At 39.2% G+C, this 18,333-nt stretch overlaps 1 protein-coding gene across 1 annotated transcript in view; it reads right to left on the bottom strand.

The window, feature by feature from the left end:
- Positions 1-18,333, bottom strand: part of RIN2 (Ras and Rab interactor 2) — a 143,730-nt gene that overhangs the window by 47,280 nt on the left and 78,117 nt on the right. Inside the window, exons 3-4 of the mRNA XM_063443685.1 lie at positions 18,019-18,119; positions 3,470-3,665 (exon numbers count right to left, since the gene is read on the bottom strand). Of these exons, the coding sequence (XP_063299755.1) occupies positions 3,470-3,665; positions 18,019-18,119 (297 nt within the window). The remainder of the gene's footprint in view (positions 1-3,469; positions 3,666-18,018; positions 18,120-18,333) is intronic.

The raw sequence follows: 18,333 nt of genomic DNA, 5'->3' as shown, positions 1-18,333 counted from the left end.
TCAACCGTATTATAAGATTACAGGCGGTGGTTGAGATTATCACCAACGAGACATCACAAGCGCTCAATCTTCTAGCGAAGCATAACACCAGGATGAGGACAGCAGTCTACCAAAATAGATTAGCCTTGGATTACCTATTGGCAGTAGAGGGAGGTGTATGTGGGAAGTTTAACCTGAGCAATTGCTGTCTTCAAATAGATGACGAAGGGCAAGCAATAGCTGAGCTTACTAGCCATATGGTTAAACTAGCGCATGTGCCTACTCAGGTATGGAAAGGGTATAATCCAAGTAGTTGGTTTGGTAGCTGGTATGAGTGGTTTGGAGGGCTTAAGGCAGTGGTAGGTGGAGTCCTACTGATTTTAATGCTGTGTTTACTCCTGCCGTGTCTTATACCCTTAGTAGTTAGGTCTGTGCAAAGCCTGATAGGAAATATAGCAGAGAGGAAGGCTGCTGCACAGATAATGGCGATTTATAAGTATAAGGCTCTAGATCAGGGAGAACCAATGCAGGAAGATGAGTGTTAAAAGATTCACATCATAAGATAAGTCTGGTCTGGTTCAAGGTAACTTGCGGTGTATGCAAACCAAGGTTAAGTGATGCCTCAAGTAATTGTGAAATATCAAGAGGCATCAAAGGGGGGAATGTGGTGGAATCTCGGTAAAAATAAATTTAGTAGGCCGAGATTACCACGTGGCATGTGTACGTGCATATGCTGACGTATCGATCAGTTGGTTGCACGAGGCAAGATACGATCAGTAGTGTACGGAGCATGTGCAAGAATACAGGATGTAGTATTCCCCCTCCTCCATTGTGCTGGACAAGCCATGCGGTCAAACAGGAAGTTAATTCTTATTTGTGTTGATTGGTTAAGAGAATGTGCGGGTGGAGCTTAATATGGGAGGAGTTATGTGCCTATATAAGGAGCCTGCACTATTGTCCGGGGCTCAGAATTTGCTGTATTTTGGTGACGTTAGTCCCTCTGAGTCCCGATCGGTGATCCAATAAAGAATCTCTTCCTTCCTGAAGAAACCTGTGTCCATCTCTCTGTGCTTGGCTTCCGTCAGTTTCTCCGGTATCAGTACCTCAGGGATCTGTACTTGGACCCATTCTCTTTAATATTTTTATTAGTGATATTGCAGAAGGTCTTGATGGTAAGGTATGTCTTTTTGCTGATGATACTAAGATATGTAACAGGGTTGATGTTCCAGGAGGGATAAGCCAATGATTTAGGTAAACTAGAAAAATGGTCAGAGATGTGGCAACTGACATTTAATGTGGATAAGTGCAAGATAATGCATCTTGGACGTAAAAACCCAAGGGCAGAGTACAGAATATTTGATAGAGTCCTAACCTCAACATCTGAGGAAAGGGATATAGGGGTGATTATTTCTGATGACTTAAAGGTAGGCAGACAATGTAATAGAGCAGCAGGAAATGCTAGCAGAATGCTTGGTTGTATAGGGAGAGGCATTAGCAGTAGAAAGAGGGAAGTGCTCATGCCATTGTACAGAACACTGGTGAGACCTCACTTGGAGTATTGTACGCAGTACTGGAGACCGTATCTTCAGAAGGATATTGATACCTTAGAGAGAGTTCAGAGAAGGGCTACTAAACGTGTTCATGGATTGCAGGATAAAACTTACCAGGAAAGGTTAAAGGATCTTAACATGTATAGCTTGGAGGAAAGACGAGACAGGGGGGATATGATAGAAACATTTAAATACATAAAGGGAATCAACACAGTAAAGGAGGAGAGCATATTTAAAAGAAGAAAAACTACCACAACAAGAGGACATAGTCTTAAATTAGAGGGACAAAGGTTTAAAAATAATATCAGGAAGTATTACTTTACTGAGAGGGTAGTGGATGCATGGAATAACCTTCCAGCTGAAGTGGTAGAGGTTAACACAGTAAAGGAGTTTAAGCATGCGTGGGCTAGGCATAAGGCTATCCTAACTATAAGATAAGGCCAGGGACTAATGAAAGTATTTAGAAAATTGGGCAGACTAGATGGGCCAAATGGTTCTTATCTGCCGTCACATTCTATGTTTCTATGTTTCTAAGTGATGGACTGCCTCCGGGCTGTCACCCTTCTTCCTACATGCCATGCTATATGTGCACTCTTAAGGATATTTCAGAATGCAATGTTGCAAAAAACATTCATAAAACAGGGTGGAGATTTCCCTGAGAGTGGAGATGTATGGCCTTTCTCCAAGCCAGCTTTGGCTTTAACAGGAAGAAAATTAGCCAAGGTCAATTGTAACCTCAAAAGATCAGCATATTTTTAACTCCTGTCTTTTAGTACTCTATACAGAGTTCGATTAAAGTTCAGAATCATTGATCTTGACGAGGAAGCAACTAGTAGAAAATACAGTTGCACAATATCACTAAAGGATGGAGATGGATCAGGTTTTTACAGAGGGAAGACTTTCGAGGAACAGCTTTTCAGCAACACCTGTGATAAACAGAAATAGTAAGGACAACTGGCGAATACAATGCACTTCAGCCGCAGCTGTTCAGAGATTCTGTAGAGAAAGGAATGGCAATTGTCTTTTCAGCTGTCATTGGCAAAACCTCAGTCATATCACTCTCCATTAACCTTGGATGATAAGACGGTGATAGGAGCTGATACATTATTTGTTGTTTTACTTTCCCTGTAAATGATTTGTAGATCAGTGACCAAATTTTTCAAGTACGTGCTTGAGCAAGGCTCTGTGTTGAGCGAAATGTTGCACTGTATGCTTCAATAAATCTGCCTACCCTTGTATCTTAAAGGGACACTATACGCACCCAGAACACTTCAGCTCGTTGAAGTGGTCGGGGTGCAGTGTCCCTGTCACACTTAGTCCTGTTTCAGAGAAACTTACATTACTAAGACAGCCTCTGGTAGCGGTCTACAAGACAGCCACTAGAGGTGCTTCCGGGATTTATCGGACTCTAGGTCGCATAACTGAGGCTGGACTTCTTCACGCTCTATATCAGGACATCCAGCGTCTGTTAAATCCCCATAGGAAAGCATTAAGTCAAAGCTTTCCAATGGGGAGGGACTAATGCGCTCTCAGCGCTCACTGTGAATGTGTATTAGCCCCTGTCAGAGGGGGGGAGGGGTGGCAGATTTGTATTTTTAGCAATATGGTATCCCTTTAATGCATACCTTTCCTAACACTATAGTGTTCCTTTAAACTCACCCTGTGCATGATGTACCTACCCTGTGCATAGCATTTTTATGGGAGATATTTTACAGTTTTACAGTGTCTCCAAAACATTTTCTGAATGTTAACAACTATTTTGCATGTGTTGGCATGTATGAAGCCTGTGAATGTAAATCATGATTTGTTCTAAAACATTAATAAAATACATAATTTTAACACAAAAACCATAGCAGTGGTTCAAGCAACTGGTTCCACTGGTACAGACAAAGTAGCAAAGTCTACTTTTGGAACCTTTTTTTTCATGCTTCCATACGTACCGCAGGAGGTTGATCTTGAAGGACATCGAGCACTTTATCATCACTCAGGCCAAGTTGAAGCCACACAGGATGAGTGTGAAGGAGTCTGTCTAGGATGCTGGGTTTGTAAGACACACTCTCGTACCCAGAATCTCGAAGAGGGGCTTTCTTATCAATTTTTTCAGTCAAACTACTGTCATCCATGTCTTCATGTATGCTGTAACAGGAATAAACAACACTATTAACAGGAATATTGAGCAAGCAGATATAAGATAGTAGGCACCACCAGGGTCGCTGTACCCAAGGGGACAGCGCCGGGAGTGTCTACCTCTCTTAAGTACCGAGATGAGACTCCAGGGGTCTCTAGGGGCTTAACCCCAATTTCATTAACAAAAACAGAAAAGGATACAAATAATCACAACACCTGAAGTGTTTAAGACTCAATGTATCTCCTGGAAGTACATGTAGTGCTGTGGATAGTCACTATAAAAGAATAGAATACCAAATGGCTGTAGACAGGTAAATATATATCGCAAGATCCGGTGACCAAAGAATAAATGATAAATTATTGCCTAATAAGATATGCTCCTATATAACAAAGGTATATAACAGGTCAAAGTATCATGTGCAGGTGTAGTCCAAAATTATATATAAATGAGCTTTATTAAATCTGGCTCTGAGTAAAAAAGAACCATCACCTGTTTATCTAATTCATTTTACCTCACAAGGTATATCCCGTATCACTATTAGAGTACATAAACTAGTGTCCCTTCAGAGAGTACTGAGTATACAAGCTTGTAATGTTCCTTGGGGATACCAGAACAAAATTAATTAGTAATGACTAATGGGATTTAACAAAAAAAGGATATATATTTGGATCCAATGTCACAATTTATCCTAGTAAATCTTCAGAGGATAGATGCTGTCAGAGTGTTGGTTAGAGTAGAGGGAAGGCGGTAGGAAATCATTTATTATTTGGTCACCAGATCTTTCCAGTCTATGGCTATTTGGGATTCTATTTTTGTATAGTGACTACATGTACTTCCAGGAGATACATTGAGTCATAAACACTTAGGTGTTGTGATTATTTGTATCCTTTTCTGTCTTTTTTTTATTAACAGGAATAAACAATACTATTATGATAGATGATGATATGTTTATTATATTATTTCATGTTTAGTTTTTTGGGTATTCTCAATGAATATGGTTAGATTCTGTCCTGCTTGATTTAACGTATTACTCCATTACTCCATTTTTTTAATTGAAAATAAATATTGTACCAAATAATATTAATATTTAAAAACACACTATAACTACTAGTAATAATATGAAGAGTGCACAAGTGAGTATAGACAATAAGTAACAAAAACCTGGAGCAACTTGGATACATTAGGGTGCTGCTCCCCACCTTCACCCAGGACACTCTTGGTCAGAGATAAGCGCAGGGGTCAGCTTATTGGCTGAGAGCAGTCGGACGACTGCTAGATTAGCTCAGGAAAACTAATGGAAGTTACAGAAGAGGAGTTTCCAACTCTCCGGCACCCGACAGACCCCAACTCTTTCTAAAACAGGTTGACTGTTTACAATGTGGGTTGCAAGGGCACACCTAGCACCATAACCACTACAGCACATTGTAGTGGTTATGGTGATTGGAATGTTTCTTTAAGTCTACATTGTTGCTAAAATAAGCCAACACTGAAATCAATGGAGATTAAACTTTGCTGTTGAAATTTGGGAAACTGAGTTCTTCTTGAGTTCAGATGCTTTAATAAGCATTTGTTGCAATTTTGACAGACTGATTCCAACCTTCACACTGATTTACGTAAATTGTAATGATGTAAAGCAACAAGCACACAAATATTAAACACATTCCAACTAAGGACAACATATGATTGATTTCGATCCCTATATTCTGTTCTGAGATTGAAGCCTATTAAATTATTATAACTGTAACTCTTTAGAGTCCTCTACTGGATATTAATAGTAGTGACCCAATTTTTTGCTACACTCTTTTAATTGCACAACATAAACATGTACGTGCCACATAGATAATGTCCTGGTTTATTAACAGTGATGTGATAAAAAAAATGTGTGCGTTGTCAATCAATACGTTGTACTAATGGTTTCATTACATGTCTGCTAATCAGTTTGAGAATATATTTCATGTTGATTTTATTTTTTGAAAGAAATTCTATAAAATAATAGGGGATTGTGCTCAAGAAACAATGGCTTGTAATGACTTAGAAACTGAACAACTGTGGAAAATATCTTCAGTTCGATAAGAATTCTTCAATCTAGTCTAATTCAGCTTATATTTTTATTCGGTTTCCAAGTGAATACAAGCCATATTAATGTAGACAATTATCTTGTCTGATTGTGATGCGTTACCTAATTAAAGAGCTAGAAAAAGTATGACAGGAGCTACAGTCAAAATATGTCAGTATACCAGCAGTAACTCTCCCAGTGGTGATAAACTACAACTCCCATCAGATTCAAGGATATTGTATTTTCCCAAAAACTGCAGGGCTACGTCTTGATCATCCCTAAGGAAAACAGCTTTAGTGTCTGACAGATTAAATCACTGTTTTACATATAGTTATTTGAATACAATTATTAGATAAAATAGCAATAGGGACATTAGGCCTGGAATTGATTTAAAATTAGCACCATTCTAAACTAGATCCTGGTGCGTACATCACATAAGTCAGCCAGAAACCTGAATATGGGCATATATTTTACATAGTGATAAAAATGATCCCTTTCTTAAACAAACGTATTAGGGGCCAAAACCACTACAAAGGCATTTTAGACCTCAAAACAGATGTTCAGCCTGGTATAGGGGAAGTACATTAACCAAGTTCCTAATCACAATATGTTATGTAACAGAAACATGAAGAAAGAGATCAGCATGTCCTTACGGCTCTGAAAACAGAACAATCTACAATACCATCACAGACTTTGTTATGCATAACAACCATTCAAAAAACAACATTGGGGGGGGCGGGGCTGACCGCCATGCTGGCAGGTCGCATAAAAGAACAGCTCCTGCGTCTTAGCCCGATTTTCACAAGAAACACAGATTTAAAACCCATTAAACGGATGTCATTATATGTTTTAATAGCTTTAATAGTTTTAATAGCTCTAGTCTGTCTAGGTCACTAGTGTTGCAAACCAGAGTTAACTATATCACTCATAGACCAGCTACTGCACTGCTTAAGCCACATACTCACATAGGTAATGCTGCCACACTAGCAAAGCACAAACCATGGCAACCACAATGCAGCATATCCCACAAAATCATATGTAATCGCCCAAGCGAGAACCCGCATATCTGTAAACACCTCACTGTAACATTGAGCGAGATCACTCTTGACATGCACACATTTACCACGAATGTCTTATAGCTTGTTATCTTCACGGAAAAAAAACAAAAAACTGCGCTGTTTAACCGGTCACGATATGTGATGCTATGAAACTGCTTGCAGCAGCTGTCGTGGCTCTGCACGCTTGCTGTCATTTCATGCGCAAATAAAATAAAGAATTAAAAAAAAAAAAAAAACCATTGGAAACATAAAATAGTCAAGATAAAATAAATACTAATGAATAGTATATAAAACATTGACGCTAAAAGAGCTGAGCTGGAAAACTAAAAAATAATCAGGGATTTTGGCCTGAATGTTTTTGAATTCTTTATATAATTCAAACCATGGTCTGATCTATAATATCCAATAGGTTACTGTAACCTACCTTGATGTACTATGTACATGGGGGTTGATCGACTACTAGACTCTAGTGCAGGAATAGGCAACCTTTTAGCAGCACTGTGCCAATATAGGATTGTTATGTTCCGTAGCGTGCCGGTCCTATTTTTTTTAATTGAGGTGTGTATGTTGCCGTATTCTGCTTGTGTTATTTATACTGTAATTGCTTTGTATCTTTGTATTTGTGCGTATGTGGGCTGTTATATTGTATATGTTCATGAGTCGTTTGTGGTATCGTGTATGATACCTAGGAATGTGGGCTGTGTAGATGGAGGCTACTTGTGGAATTGTTTGTGTGTGTGTAGATGGATTTGTCACATTGTGTATTTGATAGTGTGTGTATGTGAGGGGCTGTTTGGGGTATTATATGTGAGATGCTGCATGTGGGGTTGTGTGCATGTATGTGGATTGTTAGTGGTGTTGAGTTTGTGTGGATTGTGTGTATTTTTGTGTGTGTGCTGTTTGTATTATGTATTCTGCATTTCTGTGTATATCTAGCAGTGTGGGTGGCTTCCCTGGGGTCCAGCGTGGACAATGCTGATCAGGTACAGGTCAAGGACAGGAGCTGCAACAGCCGCTGTGGGCTGCTCTACTCCAGTGTGGATTTCCATTCACAAGAGCTGAGAGGAAGTGATCTATGATCACTTTCTCTACGTGCTACAATGCATAAATTGAGGATTGTTCTTCACCACCTTTTCGTATTAGCAGATATCTGAAGTTTCACTGAGACTCCTGATAGGACAGAGCCTGTTTGGCTCTAACAGCCTTGAGTGCCGTACAAATACACCTTGAGTGCCGTGCACGGCACTCGTGCCGTAGGTTGCCTACCCCTGCTCTAGTGAATTAACTTCCAAGTACACAATATTTCAAGGTAGGTTACAGTAACCTATTGGATATTATAGATTAAATAACACCATTTAAAAACAGTTTAGGACCAAAACCTACCATCCATGGTTGCTTTTCCATATTCCTGGTTGTTTGCAACATCAATTAAATGAATTGACTATATAACAGAGCTGTCGACAGAGTTGTCAAAATGCCGACTTTCAGATATGACTGGACTGTAACTCTTATTTTGCTCTGCTGTGGCTGGCTAAGAATTAAGGCAAGTGTAGTCCAGCAACATGTGAGGGGTCACAATTTCACATTCCTGATGTAGAGCATCCACACGTAGTTATCCATATGAAATGCTCAAATGATCAAAGGCTAAGTCCTTGTGTGCAGCACTTATTGCTGGTTTTGCTAATGTTTGCATGTTTTTTCTATTAAAAAAAAATATTGACACCCAGTGTTGTGGTATATGCAGGTGCTTTACAAATCGTAATAAAATAAATATATTTTGGTTTATATTTTTTCCTTTTTAGGTTTCCTAGGCAATATAGCCCTAGCGTTACATAGAATATAAATATACATTCTACACATGTTGTGCATTTGTTGTTCCTCTTAGTGGAGCTAAACTCAAGAGGCAGCAATTGCACAGAGCACCTGTCTTGCAAAGACTTCTCATTGAGCTGCATTGGGAAGTCTGTGATTGGACAGCCACGGAAAGTCTGAGCTGGGAAAAGGGGGAGTGCTTGCAAAGGCTGCAGACAGCAATACTGCAGCAATTACAGGTTGTTTTTAGATATACTCCATTATTTAATTTGAAGGGATATCTACTAAACTGTTAAAACAAATATACAATTGGTGTGTTCCTTTACGAATAATGCTTCGGTGACTGTGCTGATAAGAGAAATAAGCACAGCAACATTAACTGAATGGGTAACAAAACACATTTAAAGTGGAAGATCTGTATTCCATATTATAAGTGGGATACGGTTAAAAAATACAAGTCCAATGCTGCTAGACTGCCTGAAAGTTACTTGTCACTGCAAGCCTAGAGGGTCCATAGCACACTCACCAGGGGTGAGCTTCTACTTGCCTTGGCTACGTTTTCACATACCTACGGCTATAGAGCAAGTGGCAATTTTGAACCCTGTATCTATTTTATTCAAAAGTATTAAGCTTATTCTCTCAATAATGATGCATTAGTATTGAAAACCAAGTTGCGAAATGTTGACCTTAAAGGGACACTATAGTCACCCAGACCACTTCAGCTCAATGAAGTGGTCTGGATGCCATGTCCCTCAGGATTTAACCCTTCAGATGTTTACATTAGGGGTTAAGCCAACCTTTAGTGGCTGTCTTCCTGACAGCCGCTAGAGGCGCATGTGCGACTCTGGGTGCGAATTTCGGGATCTGACGTCGGCAGGGGGAGAAGAGGTCACCAGTGCCGAGGGAGCCCGGTGCTGGAATAAGGTAAGCTGCTGAAGGGGTTTTAACCCCTGCAGCGCCACGGGAGGGGGCCCCTGAGGGTGGGGGCACCCTCAGGGCACTATAGTGTCAGGAAAACCACATGTTTTCCTGACACTATAGTGATCCTTTAATAGGAGAGTTAGAAAAGTAGTTGACTAGCACAATCTTTACACCTTGTTTTGTATAATGCACATAACCTCACTGTCTAGTGAATAAAGTCCCCAGAGCTACTGGTCCAGGAATTCAGTCAGGGTGGTCAGGAATTCATTTAGAATATATGAGTTGTGATGCAGAGCTACAATGTACTAGTCTACCTTAATGCTGGCTAAGCATCATGGGAAACATAACAGGGGCAAGTTTTTACACAGCTGTACAATAGCATTTTGGCGTGGGTCTCACTGCCATACCTGATATCAATGGTAAAGCTGCACCGTTGTTTATATAATCTATTGTTTTCGTAAAAGAAAAAAAATTGAAAGAAAAAAAAAAGGTTTGGTTTTAAACACCACTTCCTTACTTACTGTGTCAGAACCTCTGTAAATTATAACCTTCAAACTCTGCCATCATCCCTGTGTGGTATTTAGGACAATGTTTGGTTGGGCTGTGACCTTCACTTTTAATGTGATTAATGGACACGGATAAATGACACCAGGAAATATATTAAATAAATACAATACCTGCGTCTGCCAGCACGTTTCCATGAAAACAATCTGTGCCAAGCATGCCACTGTAACCCGCAGGGATTTTCCAGAACAATGTGGCAGACCAATTTCACTCAGTCTGACTTTTTCTACTGACCATTGATGAACAAAACAAATTAAGAACCTAAAACAAATATTAGTTCTGGCTAACTAGCTTTAAGTCAAGTGCACATATGTAACTAAAGCACCCCACCAAGAGGAAGTACGAGAGACAACAACCTACACAGGATAATATTTACAGTGCTTACAAATGTGACTCATTTGGTGCATTGTGCCCACAACTGTAAACCCGAACGTATCTTATTAAATCTAATATTATAATACAATCAATAGGAATATGGGGACATTCCCTACCAAATAAAATCTGCTAATAGGAGGTGCTAACTTTAAGTAGTAATAAACGATTCTGAAACACACATTTAAGAGATTAGATTGATGGTGGTAGCATTGTAATTCATTTTGTGAAGGAAGGTTTTGTCAAAGACAATGGTTAAGTGGTTTATGAAAGTTTCACTAATGGAAAACTAAGGTAGATTTTTTTTTTTTTTTTTTTTTAAACTGAGCAATTTTAATGGAAACATACGGAACATTCCTGTTGACACTAACGTTTTCCTTGGTGATAATCGCCATTTTGGAACATTTTCTCAAACAATTCCAATAATCTTCACAGACAGTAATGGTAAGCAGCTCCCCAAAAGAAACAGAAAGGCCACTGAGAATGTTGTGAGGATGTGTGTTATGTAATTTAACAAGTGCAGGAAAAAATGGCTTGACGTCACACAACACTTAAAAAATATTTTCGTTTTAATTGTAGTTAATATACATCTTTCAATAGGCAGCGCCCATAGTTATAAATAAATAATAATGACAAATGTAATCTTACATGGTGCGGTTTGCATTGTGAAATTAACAAGGGAACATTGCTGCAACTTTATTTCATGTTATTTCATTTAAATGGCTGAACAGGTATCAATCAGCTTAAGATCAAAGTAAATGCAACAAATTCTGCAAGCGAAGATTCAATGTTTGTCTGCAAGGTGTTATAACCATGAAGCCTACGCATTTTGGTTCATCCTTACTCTTGGAAGGCTGACGTTTGTAAAACGGATTTCCTCTTTATCGACCCCTTTCTCCAACTTATCCTGTGCTACTTGACTATTCCTTGATATCCTTCCTGAGATCAGCTTATAAACTAGTTCTTCAATAGAACAATACTATTTAAAGTGACCTTGTCACACCATACTTACCTTTTCTCAATCGCTTACTCTTTGCTACTCTGTCTTTCTTTTTTTTCATTTTTCATCTATTCCTAACTTAAAACATAAGACAAAGTAGGTACAAACAATTCTGATGTATTTTTCCTACGTCTGACTTTCTTAGACACTGGGCCGAGTAACAGTGTCAATCCCAATAGCCGTCACCAGTAACGGCTGCAGGGAACTGGCTCTGTCCTTGGAGGATCCCATGAGACCTCCAAAGACCTGAATGGTATACTCTGGACGTCGGTTCAGTACCAGGAGCTGAAGAGGGACCATCAGAGGAAGATGGCGGCGCCTGCGAGTTACAGGTGCAAAGCAATATGTAACTCTTAAAACAATTGTACGCCTAGAATTTATGTCATTCAAAATGTATTAGAAGGTATTTAACAAATTGTTAGACCAACTTTATTTAGCATGACACTCAGCATCCAAATCGGTTAGGAATGGAGAGGTTGGGGAGCTAAATCAAAATAAACTATGTAATACTCAAGCATTGTAATTAAAAGCATATATTTGTAATTATGTAATTATGGTATTCAGAGTTCCTCTACATAGAAGAATGTAATTGTAATACAATGCATAATAGGTCACAAAATCCGAGCACTGAATAGGCACACTTTAGAAAAAAAAAAAATCAGTGCATTAATTCTTAAATACAATATTTTACCCTCACTGTAAGCTGATGAAATTGATGGCACACACGTTATAATTTATTTCATGGATGAGCAATCAGAAAATAATTATTCCATTGCTTATCAGCAACCTCAATTTTCTTTTCATTAAATACAAAATATGATTATTTTTTAACACAGAAACACAGCTTCTGGCAACAGATAAAATCCAATAGGCCCATCTAATCTCTCCCATGTGAAACTATTATTTGTTCTGTCAGAGATTACGGCATATCCCAAGCATTCTTTAAAGGAACACTCAATGCTGCAAGTGATTCCCACTGTATTAAATCATTCTATAAATCAGTGGTTCTTAACACCTGGTTCAAGACACTGAAATTGTCCTCCAAGTCACGGCAGTAAATCCTCACTGGTAAGAGTGGACACATCATATTCACAAGGCACCAGGCAACTGTACAAAATAAAAGGTTTACGGAGAAGGCTCTGCCCAATATCATTTGATACTGGGAAGAGTCAACGTTAAGGAACTCTTCAAGCACCATAACCAAAATCTGCAGAACTCAGGAAGATAATGGGAAGATTTCATTGTTCTTTTTGCAAAAAGGAAAAAACATTCCCAGCACGTGAAAGTGGTCTACTACTGTGCTTTACAACGCCCTATCCTGGACCTGACTGCTCCAGAGTTGGAAGTCTTTTACAGAATTGTAGCATTGTGGGAGAACCTACTTGCCCCATTTCCGCAAATTCCAAATGAAATCTTGTCAGTGACTGGTTACATGTCTTTGTTATAGCACATTTTCTGTTCATACTTTAACAGTATGAGCAGAAAAGGTACCGTTATCTTCCCTCTACCCTTACTCTGAATATTAATTAAAATCCATTTACTCTAAAATTCCAACAAAGTAAGCATCCCAAAAATATAAACGAGCATGTTAATCCATTTGCCCAACCATAATCACTGTACAGCAGCAGGACATCTACATTTTGGCCATTCCTGTAATAACCTTTAGGTCCATTCACACACTAGTAAATGCTTCAAAGTGCCCACAACCCTCTATTTTAAAGGGACACTCAATTCCCCCCCCCCCCCCCCCAAAAAAATAAATAAATAATTATATATATATATATATATATATATATATATATATATATATATATATATATATATATATATATCACTTTTGAGGTGGTATAACCCCAATGAAAACACATATGCATTTATTTATACATTTCCCATTGGCTGTATATCTAAAAACAGATTGTAAACAGCTTGTAAAAGCGGATCTCTTGCCTGAAACCTTTGCAAGCCCTCCTCTTCTAATTCCACCCAGACATTCTGTGGCTGTCCAATCACAGACTTCCCACTGCAGCGCAATGAGAAGTCTTTGCAAGACAGGTGCTCTGGGCAATACCAGACTCTTGAGTTTAGCTCCATTGACCAGGAAGTAACCAAACCAGGAAGTAACAGGAATTGTTGTCTGCTTGAAAGCCAGGGAGGTTTAACCTATATATAAAAGTGACAGTTTCTATTGAAATCTGCACTATTTGTAAAATGAAAAACAGAGGACACATTTTTCAAGAGCACACTGTGGGCACACATTACATACAGCCAGCACACACACTACATACATTACACCCATCAGAAACACACCACAACTGAAACATTACACCCAGTCGTCACACCTACACTATGGGGGAGGACGGAAGGCAAGACACTAAACTTGCCTTCCGTCCTCCCTAACTAAAAACTAAACATTAAATCCAAATGGAAGAAATAGCCTGTTATGACTATAGTTAAGTTGGAGTATTTTTCCAGATTTGCTATTTGTGGCCTCAGTTTGTGCATTCAGATTTAGGGAATATTTGGAGTTTAGTGAATAAACCAACTAATGGCCAGATGTAAGCAGGGTCCCCAAACTTTCTATTTTTTTTTTTTTTTTTTTGTCAGTACAAGTAGATTGTGGTGACGGACAAGTAGATTGAGCTACCACTTTTTTCCTTTGAACAGGTAGATTTTCCTAAAATGTCCACATCCCAGTCACATATAAAGCATGTCAACAAGCTAAAGTGCATTAGGGGTCCAGAGTGTCCCTAAAAGCTATTGGTCACTCATAATTCATTTTTGATCTACTGAAACGTACGTTCTCCAAGAAAGGACAATAAGTCATAAAACTATAGGACACTAAATATGAGGCAGTATAACTCCAGTAGAGGACACGGCCATACGAACATTCTTGAGAAGCTGTAAAGCTTAAAGATGCACTTATGGCAGTGCATGACGGAAAACATTATGCAAACAAAACATCTCAGTGGTTTCGGTGAAACATGCCGCTTTCTCATTAAAAAGTGTTGGAAAACTGGGACTGGCTGAGAGATAAATCTCTAACTGAAGAGTATGTTACTACAGAAAGCGTAACGCCCATATAATTGCTGCAATAGAGTTGTGTTCAAAGACGAGTATTTTTTTTTCTTTCTATTTTTCCTTGTCCTTTTAAACATAGTACCATTTTAAAAGCCATAAAAAAAGATAAAAATCAAAGTATGTAAAGGACTCGAACATACTGAATGAACATTCTATAAAAGTAGAGTTATAGATACAAAGCATTCCTGTACATACAGTGTATCAGTTAGCAGGGCAAATCAGTTGGTTACTATGGTAACAGCCCCACATCTTCATTAATAACCTAAAAGTATCATATGTGTTTCCTATGTGCCTATGCATTCTACCAATGTCTTGGTGGGGATTGTTTTGGTTCTCTGTCTGTGCACCAAACCCCTGCAGTAGACTGTGATTATAAAATAAAAAAAATAAAAAATATTTGGATGCTGTCTCCTAGAATTAGCAAAAAGAAGAAAAAAACAAAACAAAAACCAGGACCTGCCCAAAGCCTGGAAACTCAAACCCTGGCCCATCTGCCATCTGCCAATAATGATAGGTTGTGAGAGCTTGGTGGAAGCTTACTCCAGCACTCATGGTCTATCGTTGATGATCTTTGGATGAGCCATTCAGAAATGTAACTTTCACATTAGCCTGGTTATTGAACATAGGTTGGGCTTTGTATACTAGAGACAGCTCCGGTTTTTATCAAACCAAAACATGTATATTATTTGCCTCTTGGAGAATGTCACCTTGTTGGATTATTATTTTTTATCGACAATGCCTCTTGAATATTTAATGTTCGTGACTACCTAAATCTAAACATGTAAAGTGTTCTATTCCTATGGATACATGTGAATTCATATCATGGCATGTTATAACAATCTAAACTGCTCTTTTGTTAGATTATCTCATACACTTTTCTTTGTTAAATGCAATACGAGGCATTGTAAAAACCAGTCCAAAGGTTATATGAATGAGATCACATTAATCTATTTTAGTACAATAGAAGTTTGTATAGTAGACAGGGGCGTATTAGCCGCGAGGCAAACAAGGCCTTTGCCTTGGGCGGCATTTTCCAGGGGGCGGCAAAAAAAGCCGCCCCCAAATGCCCAAGGCAAATGTCTTGTTAGCCTTGCGGCTAACAGACATGCTGGGCGGTCGGGCGGCAGGCTGGCGAGGGAGCACTTCCTCTGAGCTGTCTGCTCAGCTCCCTCGCGCGCCGCACAGTGAGGCTGGGAGCCGGAATATGACGTCATATTCCGGCTCCGCCTCCCGGCCTTACTGTGCGGCGCGCGAGGGAGCTGAGCAGACAGCTCAGAGGAAGTGCTCCCTCGCCAGCCGCCGGCCAGCGCCGCCCAGCAGCCACTGGACCACCAGGGAGAAAGATGACGCCCCCCCCCCCCCCACCTCCCCCCCAGCATTCCCAAAGGTAAGGAGGCTGGGGGGGGGTTAAAGTAAAAAAAAAAGTGTTAATGTGAGTGAGTGTGAGTGTGTGTGTGTGTCTGTTAGTGAGTGTGAGTGTGTCTGTTAGTGAGTGTGTGTGTGTGTGTGTCTGTTAGTGAGTGTGAGTGTGTGTGTCTTTTAGTGAGTGAGTGTGTGTGTCTGTTAGTGAGTGTGTGTGTCTGTTAGTGAGTGTGTGTGTGTGTGTCTGTTAGTGTGAGTGTGTGTGTGTCTGTTAGTGAGTGAGTGTCTGTTAGTGAGTGTGAGTGTGTGTGTGTCTGTTAGTGAGTGTGAGTGTGTGTGTCTGTTAGTGAGTGTGTGTGTCTGTTAGTGAGTCTGTGTGTGTTTGTCTGTTAGTGAGTGTGAGTGTCTGTTAGTGAGTGTGTGTGTGTGTGTCTGTTAGTGAGTGTGAGTGTCTGTTAGTGAGTGTGAGTGTGTGTGTCTGTTAGTGAGTGTGTGTGTGTCTGTTAGTGAGTGTGTGTGTGTGTCTGTTAGTGAGTGTGTGTGTCTGTTAGTGAGTGTGAGTGTGTGTGTCTGTTAGTATGTGTGTGTGTCTGTTCGTGTGTTTGCCTGTGAGTGTGTGTGTGTGTGTGTGTGTGTCTGTTACTGAGTGTGAGTGTGTCTGTTACTGAGTGTGAGTGTGTCTGTTAGTGTGTGTGTTTCTGTTAGCGAGTGTGTGTTTCTGTTAGCTAGTGTATGCGTATCTGTCAGTGAATGTGTGTGTGTGTATTTAGAATGCGGGCGGGGGGGGGGGGGGCAGGGGGGGGGAAGGGCGCCTGAGTTTTGTCCTGCCTAGGGCAGCACAAAACCAGGATACACCACTGATAGTAGACTATGTATTCTGCATATTTGCTGTGTTTGCTTAAGTGATTGGATTATCTATTGTATTCCACCTTAATGTTCAATATGTGTATACTGAAGGAAGGGATCTAACCAGATGCCAGCATTTCGGTTACTTAATTTTAGAGAGTTGACAACTGTTTTGCAAGATTTAGTTGAAAATAGCTGAAAAATTCTCCAAATTCACTGTACTGGAATTTTTTTTCCAGTTTGACAATTTAGTCCTAAACTACATTTGTCAACTCACCGTAGCTCACATTTTATTACATAAAGCCCATCATACGTCCTATATTTTATTTGTCCAAGTACTTGCCATAAATTCCAAATCCATCACTATGTTTCATTTGTGTGCGCCCCCCCCCCCTTTTTTTTTTTTTAAAAACCACCCATAGATACATATGCACAACTTTGCTTTAAAACACCAGTGTATGCATAAAAAGTCTGTTTATATATATATATATATATATTTCTTTTTTTTTTTTAAAGAAATAATTTCTGTAGATCCCAAAGGAGAGTGACTGTCCTCCTTGCTTGCTTTATTAATAATTTATTCATAAAGGTCCAATAAACAGATTATAACATGCTCAGATAAACTAACTGACGTTACCTGTCTGGTTAGTTCTATAAATATATCATTAATTCTGTCTGCAAATCGTCCTCCCTGTCAAATCATCACGTGGATTGTGTGCATTTCATTTTACCTCTGGTAATACAATGAGGATATAAAACAAAAACACACAAGTTTAAAGTTACTTTTAGGTTCAACACCATATGCTTTGTTTATATCACTTTAGTCTCGCCAGTAGCCACTAATCTCACACGCAACCCCTACATAAACTGATTATTTAAGTTTTAGCAACCACCACAGTTTAAATCTATAGCCCTCTGTGTGTCAGAAGAGTTTCCAAGCATTCTTTTGCAATGAGTTACATATAACAATATCAGGTAGTTTAACAAATTCAATACAAAGACCTGATGGGCTGTAAACTTTAGTTGTCTTTAATAAAAAAACAACCACCTTGTAGAAATATGTCTGGTTAGCGAAATCATGATGAAAAATAAATAAAGACAAATTCAAATTTCCACCCAAACATTCCCAACACCACCACCATGTTACAGATAACATTACACACACCAACAAATCTGATCTCATGACAAGTGAAACATGCATTTATTTTTTTTTTAAAACAACATTCCAGGACAGTCTACTATGCCAATTAACCTTAAAAGAAAATTGATAAAAAATGATAAAATGTAGTCACCTCAGACAGTCGGGAGATTCCATTTCGTCTCGGACACGGAATTCTGTGTGTACCATATCTTGTTTCAGTTCTCCGATCTCTGAGGCAATTGTGTCAATGAGCTAAGGGAGGACAAAAAACTGTGACGTTAGTTAGTGGAAGAGGCGGGTTTGCACACTTCAAGCAGGTTTGGCCACTTCATTGCAAATAGTAACACAGATTGCTTTTTTTTTTTTAAATCAGTACTGTTTGCACTTCCCCATACTGAGAACAGAGAGAGAGGAGACAGGATTAATCAGATGAGCAGCTTTAAAAAGAATATAAAGTAAAACTTTT

The sequence above is a fragment of the Pelobates fuscus genome, chromosome 2, assembly GCF_036172605.1.
Source record: "Pelobates fuscus isolate aPelFus1 chromosome 2, aPelFus1.pri, whole genome shotgun sequence".
Lineage (NCBI taxonomy): Eukaryota > Metazoa > Chordata > Amphibia > Anura > Pelobatidae > Pelobates > Pelobates fuscus.
Note: the sequence above shows the minus strand (reverse complement) of the source record. Positions and strands in the feature narration are given on the sequence as shown.